Source organism: Nipponia nippon, unplaced genomic scaffold, assembly GCF_047370975.1.
Source record: "Nipponia nippon isolate SJK-2023a ecotype South Korea unplaced genomic scaffold, ASM4737097v1 scaffold_27, whole genome shotgun sequence".
NCBI lineage: Eukaryota > Metazoa > Chordata > Aves > Pelecaniformes > Threskiornithidae > Nipponia > Nipponia nippon.
Window position 1 is genome coordinate 7,197,801 of NW_028262344.1, and position 23,200 is coordinate 7,221,000.

At 40.5% G+C, this 23,200-nt stretch overlaps 1 protein-coding gene across 2 annotated transcripts in view; it reads right to left on the bottom strand.

Annotated features, from left to right (window-relative positions):
- The window catches only part of LOC104012350 (nuclear cap-binding protein subunit 1-like), a 54,868-nt gene extending 40,262 nt beyond the window's left edge, over window positions 1-14,606 (bottom strand). Inside the window, exons 1-9 of one of the 2 annotated variants that reach the window (XM_087763093.1) lie at window positions 14,439-14,606; window positions 12,848-12,933; window positions 11,959-12,059; window positions 9,514-9,670; window positions 7,926-8,033; window positions 6,893-7,014; window positions 6,334-6,403; window positions 4,864-5,079; window positions 1,414-1,511 (exon numbers count right to left, since the gene is read on the bottom strand). In XM_087763093.1, the coding sequence (XP_087619219.1) occupies window positions 1,414-1,511; window positions 4,864-5,079; window positions 6,334-6,403; window positions 6,893-7,014; window positions 7,926-8,033; window positions 9,514-9,670; window positions 11,959-12,059; window positions 12,848-12,933; window positions 14,439-14,475 (995 nt within the window). In that variant the 5' untranslated portion in view covers window positions 14,476-14,606. Of the gene's footprint in view, window positions 1-1,413; window positions 1,512-3,566; window positions 3,644-4,863; window positions 5,080-6,333; window positions 6,404-6,892; window positions 7,015-7,925; window positions 8,034-9,513; window positions 9,671-11,958; window positions 12,060-12,847; window positions 12,934-14,438 lie in introns of those variants that run through there. The other variant, XM_087763094.1, reaches the window with a different exon arrangement.
- Between the last annotated feature and the right edge of the window lie 8,594 nt (window positions 14,607-23,200).

Below are 23,200 nucleotides of genomic sequence, written 5' to 3' on the forward strand. Positions count from 1 at the left end.
AAATAATGGAATGCTCAGCAGAGGCTCCCCCCAACCCTTTTTCCTTGGGAGCTGCTTTTAAGCTGAGGGTCTTGCACCTGGCTCTGCATGAGCTACACTGCAGTTGTGTTGCGGCTGTGCCTACACCTGAGCTTTTACCTCCCTGATTCTGACCCACTGACTCGACCTCAGCCCTGCCTCATCACTACAGACTTGCCTGGAGATCACTGGACTGTGCTTGACCCTGCCTGTCACTCTCGGCTCCCCTTTCCTTGCAGGACACCCTACCCTTGTGGCTCCCTGACAGAGCATGTGTTAATGTCACCTAGATTTACAGGTCATCAAGACCCTAGCACACTTCTACTTGCAGCTTTATCAAGATATCCAACTTGGGGAAAGGAAGGGCAGCCTAAAAGAAGTGATAGCCCACATCCAGACTAAAAGATTCAAGCCATTAAGAGATAATGGTGGGAAGACAGAAGAGGGTAGGAGCCATAAGATGCCCAGATAAGGAAATACAGAACAGAAACAGTGAGCAAATCCTACTGACTCTCAGAGGTGTCTGATGGAAAGACAAAAGATTGCAACCACTTGTCAACTCCTTAAGCATACAAAAAGGCCCCAAACCAGGACACAGTTGCCAAATGAAGAACAACCCAGGAGACATGAGGAGGACTCAGTAGCTGGTGGGAATCCCTTGTCCTTGTCAATTCAAGGAATCTTGAACAGATTACCCAGATACAACCATCTTGGTGCCTGACTGCTGGACAGACCACTTGGGACTCACTCATGCTTTAATGACTGAGAGGGCGAGTGTGAATGAGCTTTACTTCAGTTTTATTTTAAAATTAAACTATCATCTTCCCTCCCCATAAGGTCCCTTGTTGAGATTTGCTACGTTGTTGCAACATCATTTCCTACAGCTGCATAGAACTTTAAATAATAAACTTTGTTGACACTGTACTGGCTCCCATGCAGACCTAGCTCAATTACCTCTTCCATAAAATTACAAAAAGAGGAAAAAATAATGGGATGAAGAAGAAGCAGGAGCAACAGGAAACTTCCAGACAGAGCCAGTTCAACACTCGTCGTGCTTGCGTTGGAAAGCACGGTACAAACACATTGAGAGTCTCTGCAGCACTGCAAAGAGTGTGTCTGTGCCATCCTCTGTAGAGAAATCCTGGATAATCCAGGATGCAATCATCAGGGTACCTCAGCCCTACTGAATTACATGAACAATCCATGATCAGGATACTCCAGCCTCACATTATTTCAGATAACAGCGTCAACCATAGTTCACTGAACACTTCAGGAAATGCTGAATTTCAAACTTTTACTTAAATGTTGTTGGGTTTTGAAGGTCCCTGATGTTAGGGGAAGCCACGATTGTACATAAACAGTGCTGGGAACCCATAACAATAAGCAGCATCTTACCAAGTCTTTCTCTCTTTCCAGTGGGATTTGATGACGCAGTGGAGGTTTTCTTCTATTACAAATCTTTCAACAGAATGACTGCCAGGCATGACAGGGCCCTATTAAAATGGAATCAAGAATGATGAAAGACCACTGTAGAGAAACACAATTTTTAATATATGTGCACACACACACATATAAATAAAAGTAAAACTTGACAGATTGAATTAGGCACTCATGGAGATTTAACATCAGCAAGTTTTAGAGTCAACAGCTAAAAGACAGGCTTCAAATTTCAGTACAAAGTTACCAAATACAACATTATCATAAGAAAAGATTTTGGATTTTTGTACCAGATTTGTACATGAATCATGTAAAAAATTTTATAAACAAATAGCCAGCTATGATTTCAACTGCACCCATATTTACAATGAAACAGTTTTGGTGATGTTTACAGTTCGTTAATTTCATGTACAAGATTTAAGTACTTCTATATTTAGGCAGCTGGGACCATGCTAAACAATTGAAGTTTTGCACCTTTTGTTTCTTCAAGTTACACAAAATTATTATGCATCAAGAGTGTATTAATACACACTTCATCTCTTCCAGTTACAGCACAGAAGATCAGAGTGATCTGGGAACTGACAATGCAGCCTGCTCTAGTTGCAAAGTGAAAACATTGCAGCTTTAATCATCTCAATGTTCTGTCTTTATGTTGGTTATAAAAGCATAGTTTAATAGCTAGCTTAACAAACATGCTTTACTTCATAATTAGTCCACAGTGTGGCTTAGTTATATATTCACTGTCTGTTACTATGCATCAGCTGATGCAAGAACTCAAGCTGCAAGAACTCGATTGCATACCAGTACCCTATTATCCTTTACAGCCTTGCAAAACTAGACCCAAAGCATCACAAACCTACATTTATAGCAAGTGCAATACTTGCAAAAGATAGCTATTTCATTGGCTCTGAGAATTATCTTCCAAAACCACAAAAAATAGTCCCAGAAACATCCTAAAAAGTAGGACAGAATGATTTCATAAGCATATTGTTAATTCTTTGTAATGTGCTCACAGTTATGTATCAATGTTCCAGAAAATACAACTAAATGGCACTGAGATTACTGTATCTATTTGCTCTTCCCATTGTGGCTATGATAACAGCTCTGTTTACAGAAAGGTGGAAATTTTGACTAGGCAAGGGCAATCTCACTGTAAAACTGAAGAACCATCAAGGTATAAAGCATGCAGAAGCAAGTATAGGCCATACTGGTAGAAGAGTGGTGTTGCATGCTAAAGGGAGCACAGATGCAAATCAGATCAACAAGCTAAACATGTAAATAAGTAACAGAACCCTGATGGATTGAAATTCCAGGCCTAAACAGGGAAAAAACATAGTATTTGACTACATGACTGACTGTGACAGCAACACAGGCTGAGTAAAAACATGCTGAGTAAAAAATACACTACTGCATTTTTTCATTTTACATACTTAGCTTCAAAAAGGGTGTTATGAATAGAAGCTAAAAGGGGCAGCTAAAATGTTCCATTTTTGAGGGTGGCACAGAGACTATTTAAAGTTACCATGCAGCAAATGCATACTATTTACTGAGAGAGACTTGCAAAGAGGCAAAAAGGAAATCAGACGTGCTAAACAGTAGTACAAGAGAGGTTAGCAAAAGGAATCCTGAAAGCTGAAGTTGTGTCTAGATGAAGACATGCCAACAAGTGATTACCCACCGAAGAGTTCAAGGAACTTGAAATGAAATAGCTGACCTATTAATTGGGGTGCATATCCATTCAAAATCAACCTGATATCTAATCAACTAAGATGATATCAATTGTAAAGGTCTTCCAGGAAATTGCAAACCAGCAAGGCTGACTTCCATATTGTGCAAATTATTGAAAACTATTAAAAAAATAATAGCATTAGGAGGCATAAGCATAAATGCTGTTTGGGGAAGAGGCAGCACAGCTTTTGTAAAGTCAGGCCTCTCAAACTTATTGGAGCTCTCTGACGAAGTCAATTGTGTGTAGATATGAGAAACATGGCTGACAGCCTAGCTGGATCTTCAGAAGGCTTTCATGTAAACTAAGCAACCACAGTATAAGAGGGGAAGTCCTTACACAGATAAATAACTGGTTAAAAGATAAGTAAGTGATCAGTTCTCACAGGAAAGGAGGGTCACCAGCAGAATCCCACAGGAATCTATCCAGGGACCTGTGCTGTTCAGCAGATCCATAAATTATCTGGAAAGGGAGCAGGCATTGGATATGAAAAAGCTTGCAGATGCTACTTTTAAATAACTTGGTAACAACAAAGGCCATCCATGAAAAATTGCAGATAAAAAAAAAACCTTGAGAAACCTGGTGTCTGTGTGTTAAAGCAAAAGATAACCATAAAATGACTGGTTGACTTTTGCCTACAGATGGGAAAAATAGACCAGCTTCACATATAAAGTGGTGAGCACTGAACTGCCCTCTGTTGTTCAGGAATGCAAACTTGGTTGTGACATAGTTCTATACAAACCTTATCTCAGTATTCAATAACAGACTGGACTTATCAGAAAAGGAATAGGGAACAACACTGAACATTATGCCACTGTATAGGTTCATGGTGGATCCACATCTTCCATTCCGTATGCAGTTCTAGTCATATTCGCCACTGTCCCCTCCCCCAACAGGATATAGCAGTATAGAAGAACTGGCAAAGTTTCAGAAAAAGGTGATGGTGGTGATTTAGGGTATAGAACAGCTTCTGTATAAGGAACAATTAGACAGGCTACCATCATTCAACCTAGAAAAGACACAGTTGAGACAGGATATGCTAGAGATTTTATAAATGATGAATTGCCTAGAGAGGTTGGAGAGAACAAATGTTTGTTGTCTCTTCCAATGCAAGAACTGGGGGCCATCAAATGAAGCTAACGGGTGGAAAAGTGCTTGGGGAAAGCATTTTCTTTTCTTCCCCTATGCCTAAATTCTCTTGTCAGATCATCTGCTCTTGGCCACTGCTGGAGACAGAAACCAGGCTAGATGGACTTTTGATCTAACCCAGGTCAACCACTATGTTCCATGATCTATATCAACCAATTTGAACAGATGGGTAGAGGATAGTCTTCAATGTATAAAGATCCTATAAGCATCTAGGCTGAGGAAACCCAAGCCACCATCCTCACAGAATGAGAGGCTGTTACCCAAATACAGTTATATTATTAGACATCAGAGAATCCATTCAAGACATATCCTTAATGAAAAGATCTGAAAATCACTTACTAAATTTTAAACTTCAGTAATCTACCTGTCAGCATTAACTCTGTCATCTAGTTAATCTCCCCAGCAGTATCAAAATGTAATTACTGCTGACTTTCACACTGATAACCATTCTGGGAGAGGCGATACTGCATCTTGACCAGCACTGCCTTGCAACCCCCCATTGCACATTCAGTTCTACCCCAGCAAATACATACCTCTGGGTCATCTGTGTAGTCAAACATCCGAAAAATAACCCTTGGCATTGGGTACACTGAATCTTCAGTGTGAGGCGGAGGAGTGAATGGAGGCAGGTTATGCTGCAACGCTTCACAAAGAATACTGTCAAAGGCAAGGTAAGGCCTCAGAATGTGTCTTTCTTGCCAACGGTCTTTTTTCAACTTCTGAATCTGGGCCCAAAGGCAGTCCAAGTACTGAAGGAAAAGATACAAAATATCAGATATGCTGAATTTTATAAATGAACTTGTAACTCCCTGTGATGTATGGGCTATCAAACATTTAGGTAAATTCCTTATTGCATTCAGAAAAAAACCCAAGCTACTTAAATTGCTTATTAGAAGCCATCTAGTGATTCAGTAAACCAAGAGACAACTTCACAACTCTGAACAGCAATCTTGCTCCTAATTTCACACATTAAAGGCATCTGCCATTTTACTAGTAAAATAAACACCAGATCGCAGTCCAGGAGTCCACGTGTGACACACGAATTCACTGCATCAATATTAATTCAGTCAACATTCATTCCACCTGCAAAAAGACCCACATTATTTCAATATTACAATTAAAGATTTAAATACAGTGTAAGAGATACCAAATTGGGGGAAGCAGTTAATATAAGGAGAGCAGTTAATATAAGGAGAGCAGAAAAGGACCTTGGGGGGGGCTCCTGGTGAACAAATTAAACTTGAGCCAGCAGTGTGCCCTTGCAGCAAAGAAAGCCAATCACATTCTGGGCTTTATCAACAAGAGCGTAGCCAGCAGGTCGAGGGAAGTGATCCTTCCCCTCTATTCGGTACTTGTAAGGCCACATCTGAAGTGCTGTGTCCAGTATTGGGCTCCTCAGTACAAGGCAGACATTGATATATACTGGAGTGAATCCAGTGGAAGAAAAAGTAAAAGTTCAATAAAAAGAAAAACCATCCCATATCAGCCACTTCTCCCCTCTAATACTTTTGGGTTAATTATGAAAGAGGGTGCAATTAGTGCTGCATAATATTTGCATGTATCTGTTTAGCACTTTCTAGAGCTGTAAAAAGCAAAGCCACTGCAGGAAGAACACTAAAGGTTTTCTTTTTGCAGAAGGGAAACATTTTAATGGGTAAATTACATCTTCCTTCTCCAAAAGGTACTTTCAGTACAGAGCCTTGTAACCCCATTTCCCAAGAATATTATGTTTATGCTCGTTTAGCAGCATTTCCTAAAGGGGACTGTCATCAAACAACAAAATGCTCTCCCACTCACCCAATGCAGCTCTAAGTTTTAGCCCAAGACTTAGAAGAGAACTTCTTACCTAGAATCCATTTGGAGTAGACACATGGAAGGGCAATTCAAAAGAATTACATTTTTTCTTAAAGCACCTTTAATTTTAAATTTCCGAAGAACACTTCAGCCAAATAATTCTTTTAAAGTATCTTTTAAACAGTACAAAATAAATAAAGCCTACTTGCCTCTTCTTGTGGATGTGGTTTATCAGCAGTCCAAACTTGTAACATGGGTACATGAATCTTCTGGCGACGCCTGTTTATGCAGGAAAGAAAACCTAACACTTAAAAAGCTGATCTAAGAAAGCAATGTTTTATTGTGAGTGTACTACTATTTGGTCTATTCAGCTGATGAGGTCTGCAGTAGTATAACAACAGATTTGTGAACATTTAAATTATCACTAATACCTAGTCTCAATGGCAGTGTTAAATCACTTAGAGAAAAAGACACACACACAAACAGACAGACAGACACACAGACACAGGTGACCAGCAGCCTAGTCATAACAATGCAGACATATATGCATCAAGAAAATATTACCTTCAACACACACAGAAGTTGAGAGTAATACTTAAGTTGTTTAGATTCATAAACCTCTCCATCTATTTTATTTTTCAGGGTCTTTTCCTCACAGTTGTTTGGGTCTAAGAATTTAGAGTATTTCTAAATTAACAATAATCAAAGCTATTGATCCATACTTGAATAGGTACCAGAAAGAGTATATTTTTACTGGTTATAGCTTACTTCAGATAGCTTTCTGTGTGGGACAAGAGGCGATCTATTTCAGCATCTTTCTTCTCATACAACTCCTTTCCAACCCAAGGCAAAGATGACAGAAATGCAAACACATACCAATCACATCGTACCTACAAGAAATAAATTAAAAAGGGATTTCTTTGACAAACTTATTGAATTTGTCTCAATGCAAAGAGTAGCAAACCCAGGAGTATTTAAGGGGATGTAGAGATCAACTCCAGTTAAATCAGCAATCAATACTTGGGATTACAACTGTGTGTCAGTTCAAGTTCCTGAAGACGTGTCAAGAGGCTGTTTGAAAACAGGAATGTATAATTCAAGAGGAAGACATTTAAACATACAGTATATTTGGAGACCCACACAAAAACCCTTCTACAGAACCTCTTTACTTAAATCATTCAAAGTTATCAATGCCAAGTTTCCTGAAGAATTTCTGTTAAATCTCTTAATAAAGAAAAAAAAATGAAATTGAAGTTGAACTAAGCTATCAGCAGAATGATTTAATAATTGACCCTTCCATAAAGTAGGCACATGCAACTCATAAGGTGCATCACTGTTACAGTGACCTTAATGTGATCTATGAATTCTTTAGGCTATTGCAATGCACTCATCAGCAAAGAAAGAGCTAAACCCAATTCCCATAGTCCATGGTGCATTAGCTGGATTGGCAGCCAAGGAAAAAATATATTCTTACCTGAAAGATGTTATATTTTATTTGGAACATGACATGCACACATAAGAGAACAAATATTACTTTTAGAATCTTTCTGCAAACTAACTATATATTACAACTATTCAATAAACTTGGCAAAACTCACTGAGTATTATATACTTGCCAGAAGCAAAGGAAAAGAAATTTACTTGAGTTACCTCAATATAGAAGACTTAATTATTTCACTATATGCATGTATTGTCTAACTCACAGGATCCTTTTATTCATGATAAGTGAATGTTTTATTCATGATAAAGTGAAATTGTGTAAAAACAGCACAACACACGAGATGGCAGCTACTATGCTTACTTGCGGTATATCTTCCTCCTGTGTCACACTCACAAAGTTCTCAAACATGGCTACCATTGAAGGTGCAGCTATTACGTGACAATTCACAAGATCAGATAGAAAACGAACCTATTGAACAACAACAAAAAATGATATTTTATTAATTTTTAAATGGATACTCTTGCATTCAACTACACAAAAAGAAATAAGCATTAATTCAACTTCAAAGGGGGGGGGAAGGGATGGACACACAGGGGGAGGGGGGAAGAGGGCACAACAGAGCAGGGGGGGAAATGGATGGGGGACACAGTGACATCTGGAGAAAGAAGTGAGAGGGAGACACAGGGCACAAGCCAGAATGTGTCACAGGGTGGGAGCATGAGAAGCAGCAGCAAGAATGCGCAAGCCAAAATGCATGAGCTAGAGTGCATGACAGGGTGGGAGCTTGAGAAAGAATGAGCCAGAGGGCACCAACAGTTGACAGCTGAAGAAAGAACAAGTGAGACACAGAGAATGCAATCCAGTGCATGACAGAGCACATCACAGGGAGGGAACTGGAGAAAGCAGGAGCAAGAGAGCGAGCCAGAGGGCGCAAGCCTAAGAATAAGACACAAGGCATGAGCCAGAGTGCATTACAGGGTGGTAGCTGGAGAAAGAACAAGCGAGAGAGTGAGACACAGGGCACAAGCCAGAGAAAGAAACAGCCAGCAAGTGAGACACAAGGAAGGGTCCTGCGAGCAAGAGAGCGTGACATGGGGCAGGGGCGAGAGTCAGAGAGAGACATGGGGAGTGGGCAAGGGGTGGGGCAGGGGAGCTGTTGGGGGTAAGAGACACAGAGTAACACACACACAGTATGCAAGACTGAAGGTGGAAATTCACTTTCTGCATGTATCCAGAAGAATAACAGCATACATCAGTGTTAAATCAGTATGCTGCTCATACATGACTTTCATACAAAATACATTTCTATGGTCACTTATCCATAACTTGAACTAGTTTCATACAGACAGACCTTTAAAACCACTGATATTGTCAGGTTTTAACAAGGCACCAAACTAATAGTATGCTGCTAATCAAATGGAAGTGGTTTCAAAAGGAGCCAGCACTGAAAATTACCCACTTGGTCTTCATTACTCACAAGCAGGACGAGCATACAGGACTGATTACAGCCATCCAATATAACCTATCCACTTGGGAATAAGCTGCCTTTAAAATAAATAAATAAAGGGACCCATCAGGAACAGTATTTGTCTCTGAGCACAGTAGAAATGAATAGCTTTCATTCACCTTCTAGATTCTCCTGTAGAACAAACTGGGGGGGGAGAAAACCTTTGATTTCCTGAGAGTTAATTTGGCTGTGGGAAATTTCACACATAGTTTGGAGGTCAGTTCTGCAGTCATAACCTAATTTTTCATCTCCTTAGGAAGGAATACCACACACTTTCTACTGGCATGTCTATGGAGCACTACATGGGGATGCCAGAAAAGACCATGTCGCATACAGAAAACCTCCAGCCCCTCTAGATGTCAAAAGGAAGAGTAAGTAATATTGGGTGGGGACAGGGAGAGGAAGACTAGAGGGAAAAGAGATGTGAAAGATTCCACTTACTAAGTACTCAGCTTCATTATACATGTTGACTTTCAAACATTCTTTGAGCTGACGAATCATGGCTTCTACAAATTCCCCACCAAAGTTGTAGTTCCTGGCATTCAGCAGCCCAACTAATGTTGTGTAAATGGTAAGCTTTTCTGGTAATAGACGTGCGCTGATTTAAATGAAGAAAAAAAAACATTTTGTTAGATGTTCATTTATCACATGCCAACCACTGCATTTACATAGCATCTTTGAGCCTGCTTTGTATAGGTTACGCTTCTCTTGTGTTTAAGCAAGGTAAACTGCTAACCTGACATTAGTTATATGTCCTGTAGACAAAAGATTACAGAACATCCTTTTTAGGACTATAGTCCTTTAGGAATATATACGCTACTTTTAACTACATTTCAATATATTTTCTCTTTAATTATTTTTAACTCGCAAGCATTTAGGATTATAGTAGGTTCTAAAACCTATAGCAACTATACTTTAAGACATTTTCAGCTGCAGTCTCTAACACAGCAAAACTTTCAATCTGGACAAAAACTGTTATTGAAGCAAAGGGCATAAGGTATCAGACTGGAATGACATTTGACAAAAGCTTCTAGTAATATAATTTTAAGTACTGCCAAAATATATAATTTAACAGAAAGTTTTGAAAGTATCAGTCATTTAAAAAAAAAATCTGTTAATTAAATATGTATATATTAGAAACCATTCTGACTTCTGTCTCATTTTCCAGTGTTTTATATACTCTATGGGAATATGGCCAAATAATACCATTTAAGACAACTGCCTGATTGAGAGCAGCCCTAAGAAGAAGGACTTGGGGGTGTTGGTTGATGAGAAACTCAACATGACCCGGCAATGCGCGCTTGCAGCCCAGAAAGCCAACCGTATCCTGGGCTGCATCAAAAGAAGCATGGCCAGCAGGGTGAGGGAGGGGATTCTGCCCCTCTACTCCACTCTGGTGAGACCCCACCTGGAGTACTGCATCCAGCTCTGGGGTCCTCAGTACAGAAAAGACATGGACCTGTTGGAACAGGTCCAGAGGAGGGCCACGAAGATGATCAGTGGGCTGGAGCACCTCTCCTATGAGGACAGGCTGAGAGAGTTGGGGTTGTTCAGCCTGGAGAAGAAAAGGCTCCAGGGAGACCTTATTGCAGCCTTCCAGTACCTGAAGGGGGCCTACAAGAAAGCTGGAGAGGGACTTTTTACAAGGGCACATAGTGATAGGACAAGGGGTAATGGCTACAAACTGAAAGAGGGTAGGTTTAGAGTGGATATAAGGAAGAAATTCTTCACCATGAGGGTGGTGAGGCACTGGAACAGGTTGCCTAGAGAAGTTGTGGATGCCCCCTCCGTGGAAGTGTTCAAGGCCAGGTTGGATGGGGCTTTGAGCAACCTGGTCTAGTGGAAGGTGTCCCTGCCATGGCAGGGAGGTTGGAACCAGATGATCTTTAGGGTCCCTTCCAACCCAAACCATTCTATGATTCTATGAACTTGTTCAGCGTAGCATAATTTAGCCATTCTATTATACTAGAACAGCAAGATTACACAAGAGATATAAACATTTTACATCACTTAAAAGTTAAATTTGAGTGTAAGTATCTCAAACTTAAGTAAGCAATTTTCAATATAAGGTCTTAAAGAAATAGACAGGTTAGGTCCTATTGTAACTACTTATTTTCTTCAAATATTTTGTAAATGCATAAGCTAACTCCATGCCTTCAAAGGCATTCAGCTGTTGTGGGAAACAGATGTACTGTTTGACTTATGTTTGTGAACAGTGCTACAAAATTGATTTAAAGTTTCCTTACATCTATAGCACAAGCTGGCACTAAAACACCCTCCCACCTCCCCCAAAATGTGGTATACTATTGCAGACCCCACGCAATCCCCTCCTGGGACACGTCCCCAGTGGCCCAACAGACAAAGCAACTCTGTTCCAGTGCTTTGCTAGGGAGAGGAAGGAGTGCTGCTAGCCAAGGGGGGAGCCTACCTCTGGTCCCTTCATCTCTCCACTACTAGAGGGTAGGTTCATGGAGAGAGGAGCACCTCAGCCCCTAAAAAGGGGAATAGGAAAAGTAGGAATACACAGATAAGAATTGGCACCCAACAGATTTTTGTATTCTTTAGTGACTGTTCAATTCAGAAACAAGATACTACCCAGCATATTCCACATGGCAACGAGAAAGCACCTCTGGGATCTACTCTGCTTATGACCTCGCTCACACATTTCAAATGAGAGTACTGTATATGGATATTTTCCTTGATATATGCCTAAGTCATTAGACTAAGCTTCTCCTCAGTTTTCTTTTGCCTGGAGTAAGACAAATCCTAAGCAATAACAGTGTTCAAGAACTAAAAGCTGTTCACAGCAGTGAAGTACTTCAAATACTTAAACTTTTCTATTTAGCATAGATAACACAGCACCTCCCAAATCTTCTGCATACATACACAGTACAAAGAATTCTTAATATCTTGCTTTTATAGTTTGGTAGATCAGCTTCCAAGACACCAGCTAGACCCTCCAAGTTGCTCTCCAGAGAGGAAGTACTCTAAGAAAGAAAAGAGTGTCTTCTCATCAATCAGGTATATCAACTATCCCCATGGTAACAAGCAGAAGACAAGCAAATAGGATAAAACAAAATATTACTTTGCATTTTCTTCCTGTTAGAAGTAATGATTCCATTAGGAATTCTCTCATTTGCTAGAAATAAGAAGCAAAAATGACTAAGAGGAGCTTCAATTGTGACTTCTCCACAGCAAGGAGCTCTAGGGTTTACCTAGGAAGTAAGAGTTAACATAGCTTCAGAGGTCTCAGTAACTGAATTAAACATTATATTAACGACATCAGGGGAAGTGAAACAACCACATAGCTTGTATGTGGCTTAAATTAACATATAAGACCCATCATATTTGTTGTCACCCTTTTTTCTATGCTTATTACAAGCACCAAACCCAGCCAAGTCCCAAGATCAGTTGTGACATTGGTGGGGTCTTTTGTTGTTTGTTTGTTTGTTTGGGTATTTTTGATACACATCTCATTAGTTTCCCTCTACTCCTTGAAAAAAATGGAAGCAGTAATAAAGTTCAGAGTTGGAATGATACCTCTTCACTAGTTATACTTCAGCATTGTATCACAGGGTTAGCATTTAAGAATTTTCTTTTTAAAAACCCAGTTTTGCAGAGGCCAACAATTTTCCAGCTAGGAAGTTTCCAATGGATTTTCTTTATTTTGACCACTAATGTTCTATTAACACATCAAAACATATAAAACAAAGAAAACAATGTTTTATGTTCAAGGACCCTAAGTCACAAAACAATATGGAAATAGTATTTATACCTTCTCTCCCACTCTGCATATTAAAGATTCAAGTCTCTCTTCAATTTCAGATGGCTCAGATGTTCGTCTCCTTTTGTGAGGTTGCCCTGTTTCAATACATTATATATGTTATTTGCCTGCTGTGGTGGGTTGACCCCGGCCAGCGGCCAAGCACGCATGCAACCACTTGCTCACTCCCCCCACCCCCAGCATGATGGGGGAGATAATAGGAAGAGCAACAGCAAGAAAACTCATGGATTGAGATAAAAGACAGTTTAATAAGTGAAGAAGGGGGACAGGAGGGAAACAAGTGATGCAAAGGCAGTCACCATCTCCCACCAGCAGACCAATGCCTATCCAGTCTCTGAGTGACAACCACCTTGGAAAGACTACCCCCCAGTTTTATTGCTGAGCATGACGTTATATGGCATGGAATATCCCTTTGGTCAGTTGGGGTCAGCTGTCTCAGCTGTGTCCCCTCCCAACATCTCGTCCACCCCCAGCCTCCTCGCTAGAGGGGCAAAGTGGGAAAAAGAAAAGGCCCTGACACTGTGCAAGCACTGCTCAGCAATAGCTAAAACATTGGTGCGTTATCAACACTGTTTTGGTCACAAATTCAAAGTACAACACCATATGGGCTGCTATGAAGAAAGTTAATTCCATCCCAGCCAGACCCAGTACACTTGCTTATTCCAAAAGAACTGTCTAGATACTTTTACCATTCCAGCAACATACTTCTAAGAAAAAAAGTCCTGACAAAGCATTCAAAATTGACCCAATAAACAAGAAAAACAAAAGTATAGCCATATTACTGATGACTTAATCCGTGAAGTGAAAACAGTTAACATTGTAGCTGTGTCAAATTTTATTCAGAAATAATTCTGAATTTCTGCTACAGTATGAGACAGTATATGTGAGATAAACTAAACATACTTTACAGAGTTACCAGTTACTGTGTATTTTGTTAGTGCTTTATAACACCTTCTTCAGCATAAATAAAAAAAAAAGATGTTAAGAATCCTTGCTTATATTTTTAGGGTTTTTATAAGCTTAGAAAAAAACTGCACATCAAAGCAATTAAAAAAAATAAAAGTGTGATTAAAAACCAGTTTATCTTTGCAATCAAAAGCTGAAAAAGCTAGTTGCAAAACTGTCCAACTCTCTGCTCACACAGATTTGCGTTATTAAGAGAAATAGCATTTGCTTCAGTTTCTGAAGTCGGTCCTTCTCCACTCAATGTTTTCTGAACGTTTTCCATTAAGCCTCTACAAGATGCGAGAACACATTCTTCTGACTACACATACGCAGAGCTGAGTGCTCTGACCAGCTTACTTTCACCCAGGGCGCTCCCTGTATTTGAGGCAGATCGAAGCAACGGCTCAGGACAGTCTTTAGCCCCAGTTACATAAGCCGATTCCTTGCACCAGAGCGCCCTAAAAGAGAGGACCAGGGTGAGCCGCCACCACCCCGAGCCAAAGGCGAGGCAGCGCTGTGGGGAGTCACCTCAGCCAAGACCTGCCCCTCCCCCGGCCCTAAGGATGACACAGCCCCAAGCGCAGGGCATGCGGAGTCCAGACCCTGGAACTAACTCACTCACTCCATCCATGCTTACCATCGCTCTCATCGCTGTGCCGCTGCCGCCGCGACATACTAGCACTGCCCCTGCAAGAAATCTGCGTGTGAAAGAGGAAAAAGCAGGAACGCTATACCCACAGTAGAAGAAGAAAAGGAAGACCACTATGTAAAGACCATACAACAGGGATCAGAATATTTTCCTCAACTTGCCCCCTCCCTACTTCCTGTTCATCTCAATCTTCTTCCGGGGTAAAAGAGCAATAGGAAAAGCTACTGCCTTTTCTTTTCGTGACTTCCCGCGACTCTTTGGGAAATAGCGCTATTCTACCTGTTTCTCTATAGTATGAAGAACTTGGATGATTTCTAAGATGAGGGAAAGAATAGACACAAAGTTAGTGAATTTTCCATTAAATAAAAAAGTTTTATTTATTTTCACTTGTGCCTGGTCTCTTTTGAAGGCTTATATTTTGCCCACTGTGTGCATGAATTGCACTCTGTGGGCCCCACCCCTGGGATACCTTCCTGACGTCTGGTGACATCCCAAGGTTTCTGGTAGGCTCCCAGACACAAGCTACATTATCTTTGATGATCTAACAAGGTAAGAAAATCCCTTGACAATTTGAAAAAGTTACTTGCTATTTGCATCTGGCTCACACCTCGCATCATCTAGCACAAGTTCAAATTTATCTTTTTTAAAAATGAAATTTAGACAAATGAAACTTTGAGGTACAGAAAAGACCTTAGCTTTTGATCTTCCTTTACTCAACTGGTTTAGACCCCCTCTACGATTCATCCAGTTTCCTTGAACTCATTCCCAATTTTGTGCATCTTTCACAGCTGCTTACATCTGCACAAAGCATTACTGCTGTGCTGATACAGAAGCATTTGCCTCCATTTTACATTGGTATAATCAATGGCAAAGATGGGGACTTTATAGGATCACACCCCCCCCCCCCCAACTGTATTTTTCTTGCAGTGTCAAAGCAGACCTGTGCTAATGTTACTCAACACCTCATCTCTATAAACAGCCAGCAACAGGAGGGAGTAGGAATAAGTAGATCATGCTCTTCATAGATTCATTTTCTCCTCCCTTGCAGGTATGTTAAGAGCTCAGACATGAATAAGTAGATGCAGAACCTAACTGCACATGAGGAAGTCTAGCTTGTGCTGCTCAGAATGCATCCAAAAACTATCCATTTGAACAATTTGTGTTTCTTTGTTTAGATAATGCAAGTAACTGGATTCTTAGGATAAAAGTTTTCAAATTTAGCTTTTAATGAGACACTAATGTGTCCAGAAAACAGGAGTTCTTGTGTCTAGTGTGTTAAAAGAAAACTGATCACAATATGCTGTAAGCTACTGACAGAGATGTACTGTATAGCACAGGTTAATTTATTTTGTCAGGTTTCCAAAGAACTACAAACGTGGGAGATGTCCTAACTTTAGTGTATATTTCTCTCTTGGAACTAAATGAAAAACAGATGTGCTAGCTCCACCAAGTTTTTTCACATCTCCTTGGAGAAAATTGGCTGCTTTTTGAGGGGTTAATGGTAAAAACATTTTTTTTTTTGTGCTGCCAAGTCTAAAATCCTCTTTCTATCTGTTCTAATTTGTCATGTTATGGGCAACAAGGTAGAAGAAGTACTGTTATGTTACTGTTACTGTGAGGTGAAGGACCCAGGAAAGCTCTCTGTTTAGCAAAAGGCTCAGTGCCAACACCTGCATCTTACTGGTAAGTTAATGTTTTAAGCAGCAGCAGTTACTTTCTTTACAGAGATTTGTCTTTGCTTAGTGTAGGATAACGTGTTATTTGGAGAGTGAAATTGTAATCTGTATTGTCAGGCATGAAGAGCAAAACAGCTGACAACTTAGATCAAATCATAGGAATAGCACTGCTCATTACTGCATAATATCCTTGTTCTCTTAATTCCTCAGAGACTAGAGCCAAGGAGATCAGTTGGCCAGGTTTCTTAGGCTCCCTGTATAGTCAGTGGGGAAAGACTCCTCTAGAGGGCAAGTCTGAGCAGAAAATTAATTAAACTTCTTTGAATTGCCTTCCCAAAGGAATCTGTCTTTCTCTGTGCTGGTAGTGGGAGAATAGTCTCCCTAGGCTAAACTTAACCATTGTGGTTACCCCTGAAGTTACTCAGTTGCACTGCTGACACTGGAAGATATATTTTCTAGCTTGGCTGGAGTATCTCCAGAAATATCTGCCTCATTTCCCCTTCTCTTGGTGTTCCATTACCCAGGACCTTTTTTCTAATGTAGAGTGGGAATTTTTTTTTTTTTTTTTATATACAGGCTTTGGCTGCTTCTGCCATTTTCTTGAATGCTGAATGTTGTTGTCAGTCACTTGTAGCTTAACTACATAGAAATTATTGTCTAAGCTTTGTCTGTATCCCCTGGCGCAGGATGAACTGTGTCATTGATGTCCTTTGTGTCCTTTGTCACTTTCCCAAACTTCATATCATTTTTCCTTCTGTTTGTGGTTATTTTTTACTTTTCTGTATCATCAAAGGTTGGAACAAAACTTCACACAGTATTCTAACTCAGTTAACAGACTTGCATATCTGATCTGTGACCTCCTGAAAGGGTTAAAGCCAAGATAGACAAAGCCACTGCATCAAAATGCCTCCTGAAAAGCCTAGGGGCAAGGAGTATATTTAAATATCTTGGTCACTTAACTAAACAAAAGAAAGGCCTTTGTGATTTAGGGAGTAGTTAGAATGGTTGTAAGATAAGGGGGCTCTGGGATAATCCCATCTCAGACAACTGGGCCTTGGGAGAACAAATGCACGGAAGATAGGAAGTCACAACAGGATGACGACAGCCTTGAAGGACACCGTTTAGGTGATCCTAGGACTGAGTTTGCGCAGAAGCAAGGGTCAATCAGCGAACACAGTGAAGGAGACTACCAGCCTTCATCTGAAGACCCCCAAAGACCACCTGAAGACCACCACGGGAGACGACTGCGCATGCAGATCGTACATTTGCATATGTTAATGAGTTCCAGGAAATCTCATGTTTATGTAAATGATTTCTCGTAAATCCTGTGAATATGTAGGACTTTATAGTATATAATCTCTGAAAGTTCACCAAATCGGTGGAGCACTTATGGTGGAGAATCCCCAGTGCTGCCCAGCGCTGCAATAAAGGATACCTGCTTAACAGTAACTTCGTTGCTACTGAGTTTCATTTCAGGGACTCTCTGAATACTCCGTTTCTCCCTTGGGGGGAATTCAGACTGTGAGGAGAAGCATCCGTGAATTTCTGTATCAACCTGAGCCCTGCTTACAGGGAGATCGAGCTGCTCCAGGGGATGAAGGGCTCCACAGCTGCTGACAGACAAACCCCACTTATGGAGCTGTCTCGCTGGCCAGGCAGCCACACAGGCAGAGGCTCCATCCCTGCCTACAGGGAGGCCATGTTACCCGAAGTTTTACAAGGTGGCTTAGCTCTGCCCAGTCCATTTATATTTAATGAATTGCACCTAAACATCCCATCATCATGGATTTTGGGGACTGTCGTGGCAGAGTGACTGCTCATTAGTGGATTAATTTTTGTATTCTAGTGGGTATCAAGAGCCATTCTGGAGATTTCACGGTGTTTTGACATTAACTGATGGACAATCAAACAATAAGACATGGCATGAGTGAAAATTCAAGTGCTTTCCAAAAAGGATCAGTTTTGCAAACAGCCAAGATTTTGACCAGGATAGGCATTTTCTTTCTAAGTGGATTTATCTATTATAACCCTTCCACCAGTTTGAGAAAATAACTACTGCCTAACATTGAGAGGTTTAGTCTTTACACATGTTAAATGATGAAAATGCATGCAGACAGAGCATGTGAAATTCTAGCCCACAGACAGTGCAATTTACTCCTGTCTAATACTAAATATCCCTTGCCAGCTGCTTGACATAGCAGGCCCTGAAGTTTCATTTGGCAATGAAAGAGCAATATTGCTTCTGGAGGTGAGCCCTAAAAAGGGGAGATGTGTCTACCAAAGTAATTTGAACTTTAGCTTTCCATCACCTGTATGTAATGTCAGTGTGCCTAGAGAATACTGAGCTCAATATATTCTGTGTAACTGACTTTACTTGCAGTGGGTAAAGATAAGCATAACAAGGAACAGTATTTAAGGGCAAATTCAGATTCCTTTCCCAAATTCCAGCAATCAGTTCAGAGACATCTTCATAAACTGACCTGCTTGCATGGATTCCTGCCTCTCACTGGCAAAAGAAAGCACAAGAAATTGTTCTAACACTGATGGCTGCGACTGACGTTAAAACCATTTCTGAGAGCAGAAATGCCATTGTGATGGGCCTCGTGCTTTTCATTTCAGAAGAATAGTCAGTGTGAATTCTTAGGTTAAAACAGGCTTGTTCCCATAAAAATCTTGTGTCAAATTAGTCGCAGATGCTTCAATAACAGTTGATGGTCTAGTACTGACTAATTACAGCTGCTAATGCAAGATAATACAATGGCAAAAGCAAAATGGAGAAATCTTCGCTCGAATCTCAGTACACTTCCCTTTCTATTTCTTTCATCTGAAGTTCAATCACGAATGTGTCAGAAAACCTAGCAGGGGCTAGTGGACATTCTCATTTGCTCAGCCAGCATCATCGATATTTAAGCTCAGCATTCTTCCTCAGGCTGGTGCCCAGAGCCTGGCTGTACATAACAAGGCTGGCATAGGGGACTTCAAAAAGAGATATATTGTGGAGTGGGGTTGGAGAAGAGGGGCATGAGAGATTACATGGAAATTCCCTTTGTGGTGGGGAACACCATGGTTCAGATCCTTAAAGGTGTTCAGCCACCTGCATGCCATTGTTTTTGTCTGTTATTCCGTTTCCTTTCCTATCTTTTGCCTCTTATACTTATGCTCTTCAGGAAGCAGACATCTCCTCGTAATCTCTAGCTCATAGAATAACAGGGCTCTGGTTTCAAGCAGTAACAGTAGGTAGTATTGGACTACAATAGAGGACAAAGTTCTGTGAGTATTTTGAATTGGACTGTTTTCTTGTGTCCTGATTCAGGTGACTTCCTGATGCTCTGAGTGCCAGACTGCAGATAAAAAGCTTCAAATGTGCCAGCTCACACTACATGAAATTTTTTCACAGGTTGGACTCTAACATCCACATTTCTGCAGTTTTTCTTCTTGTTGCGAAGGTAAACAAGAAAAAATTTTTTCCCCTCTCATAAGCTGCTATTGGTGTAAGATTTCTCAGTGGTCTGAAGGAGGTAATTAGATATGTGAAATGCAGCAAGCTGGAGTAAAAGAAACCATTCAGGATTTGATTTGTTCTAGATGTGATTGAGATGGGCTTTACCAACTGCAAGCAGTAAGGCAGAGGTTAATCTAGCAGCAGGTAAGGAGCAGCTAGGAGGAAATCAAATTCTGCATGATAGAAAAAGCTTGAGGGGAAATAAGAGAGAATGAACCTCTCACAAGCTGAGAAATAAATCAATAAAGTAAGTAAAATATGGTTTCCAAGATGAGGCTGGGGAAGTATGGAGGCCACAAAGTAGCCCGGTGCCTCCTGTAAAAGACAGACCGCAGATGGTGCTCACATCCCAGCTGTCGGCTTCTTAGCCACCTCACTGCATTCCTCCTGGGTGCGATGACCCATGCCAGAAGTTATGATGAATTTTATATTTCCCCTTTCCCTAAGACTAAGAAGTTCCAGAGCTGCTGTAGATCCCTATGAGCTCTTACAGCCTCCAAGAGCATTCAGGAATGGCTAGACCGCAGTTTTTTGGTCCATGCCTTCTGTTCCCCAGCAACATATTCTAACTGCAAGACTCGAAAAATGTGTCATGCCCCTCATTCTCCAACAAGTTCACTCTATGGGAGGGGCCTTTCATCCTAGCGGAAATCTTCTGATGTAAGATTCTTCTGCCTCAGCAGAGTAGCAATGTCCTGAGAACAGGATCTAAATATCTTTTGCTGAATAATATCTTCAAAACAAGGTTTTTAAAGCAGCATCAGTGAATTACTTATGGTGGCTCAACATACCTGACAACTTTAAGTGCTTTGTATTTATGAGTCTCTAATGTGTGGGCTTTATTCCCCCTTCTTCCTACTTCCCAACAAAATAATTATAGTTATTAGGCTGTCTGCTCACCTGTTCTCTGCTTTCATATTTGGCATCTCTATTGCTAAGCATGGTCTGCCTGGAGATTTTAATTAGCTTTGAATGAAATATTGTTCATTAATAAAACCTCAGGACAGTAAAACATACACCAATTAGTTCAGAGTGTGGAGGGGAACAACACATACTGCTTGCAAATAGAAGCGTTCCTTATTTTTAGACCAGAATGCATTACCTTTATCAAGACTTTTTTAATTTAAATGCTAAGACAAAAAACACAGAGCATTTCAGGCACTGCCTTGTGCCTTTTTGGTAAGATTTCTTATCTAAAATAAAACATAGAAATACAATGAGTATTTAACACCTGACTTTTTTCATGCTCCAGTATTTTTGTGTAATCAGGGTGTCTTTGTAAAGATGACATCAAATGTGGGGCAGTGGTTTATACTCCACATAGCAAAGAAGAAGGTAGTTGGTATACCAGTTATGGGCCTCTTGGGACTAAGTGGTACACAGATTAATAGAGTGTAGTGAGAGGGTAAGGCAGTTACATCAGGTCAGCAACGTTTGAAGCCTGTGATGATCTGCTTCTCCTTCGAGATGATTTCTTCCACGCTACAGAGCGAGTCAGAATCAAGTGTTTTGAGAGATGCTTCAGAAGCAAAAAAGCTTCCAGTTGCTGTTTAGTGTCTCTTTATAAAGCATCGCAATCTTAAAAAAAAAAAAAAAAAAAAAGGCAAAACAAAAAAACTCCCAACAACTAAGGTAAGGAATAGACAGATAGGTGGCTGGCTGGCGAGAAATTTCATGGGTTTGCGGGTGTGCAGTCACAGCCAGCCTGCGGCAAAGCAGGCAGCAGGACTATGGCTCTGTTGCTACTCTCACAAGTCTGCCAGCTGTCTAATTTGTAATATTTAAATCTAGCTCTGCAATGGTGGTGGGGAATTAAACTGTACAGCGACAAATCCGGAAGATCAGCAAGAAAAGCAGCAAAGGAGCAAAGCAGGAATCTTAAACAGCGACGGATGGAAAAGCCACGAGAGGGAGCCCAGAAACCACTGACAGAGAGCGGGCAGGCGGCGGACCTGGCCGGGCCGGCTCCCACTGTCAAACTGGGGTAAAGTGTCACTTCCCAGTACTGGTTGCTTACTCCTTACGTTGTATATTTTATTATCACTCTAAACCTTCGAGCTTAATAGGCAGAAGCCAAATAGCATCTATGGTTTTAAAGTACAGCATATTTAGTCTCATAAAGATGTCTACATTTCTACAAGAAAAGGGACAACAGCCAGAAAGACCAGGTCTAAGTGTAATAATATGCTTGGCATTATACTCACAGAACTGATTGAGAGAGACTTCCCTTTGTCATGCCCACTATGTGAAATAATAAAAAAGTTTTTTTGTTTATCAATCCTTTTCTCAGGGCTTTGGTTTTGTGTGTATGTGCGGGTGGAAAGGTAGGTGGTGGTTTATTTTTCAGTTTTGACACTAGCTTTCCTTTGTTCACTTTCTAGATTATCAGTTATCCTAGGACCATCTGAATATTTTCATCATTAGGATTTTCTTTTAGGGTTCGTTTAGGGGATTTTTTTTTTTTTGAAGGTTTTGGTAGAAAAAAAATTATCATCTCCAAAATGTCATTAATTTCAGTGGTGTTATTCCTGACTCATGCATTTGCAGTTCAAATAAGAATCTGACTGATGCTAATTTTCTGATTATGTTAGTGTAGTTTTCCTTTTAATTTAATCCAATTTTCTGCCACTTGTTGCGATTTAACAGCAGAAAGAGCCAACCAGAAATAAAAATACAGCCCTTCTAGAACTCAGCACTGCTTTTCAAAGTTATGCCAGGTGGAAAACATTATTTCTGAAAATCTAATTCTTACCTGTTGTGAGGTAACTATGGGTAGGAATTCTTGAAACACTTCAAAGTTCTCTTGAATTTAGAAGTTATTGTAGTGAAACACACCAGATGTCTACTTTGTTTCAGTCACTGTTGCAGCAACAGCATCCAGAGGCTTTGATTTATACTCATACAGCTCTCAGGAGAGTGCTTGATTTTGCTTTCAGAATAGTTAACAGCATTTTCAAGTCAAATCAGATGTGAAGCTTCTCAGCATTACTTCAAACTTGTAACAAATAGCAGTTTATGCAGTTAAGAGTAGAAATAGAAACTCCTGGCCTGATGACTGAGCAAATTTGTTCTCCATTAATGCTTCACAATCAGCATCTTTGCAGCTTTAGCAGGAGAAATCTAGTTTTTGAACCTAAGAATCTCTAAACTTCACAACTAAATCTTTCTAGAAAACCTCCTTACCATCTTGTGAGCTGGACGTGAGAGAGACAGAGGCACACAGAGAAAGAGAACTTGGATCATGGATGGCTAAGGAGAAACCCAAGCTCTGAGCGGGCCAGACATGAAAGAGTTCCCACCCTCAACTGCACAGGTTCATTAACACAGCATTAGAACCAGCCAAATTAACTTTCAGCCAAATACTGCCTGCAATATCTTGCTAGCTCCACAGATAAAAACATGGTATGGTTTTTAAAGCATTTGACTGAAAACCAAGATTCCCTGCACCCTGAAGAACACTTTTATCTTTAAATCTCAATGTTTTAGTCTAGATCATTTTTGTTTAGTATTTGTAGAGCCCTAGTCCCAGTGGGATTCCAGTCCACGAGGGAAATTTCTAGCATGATCACAGG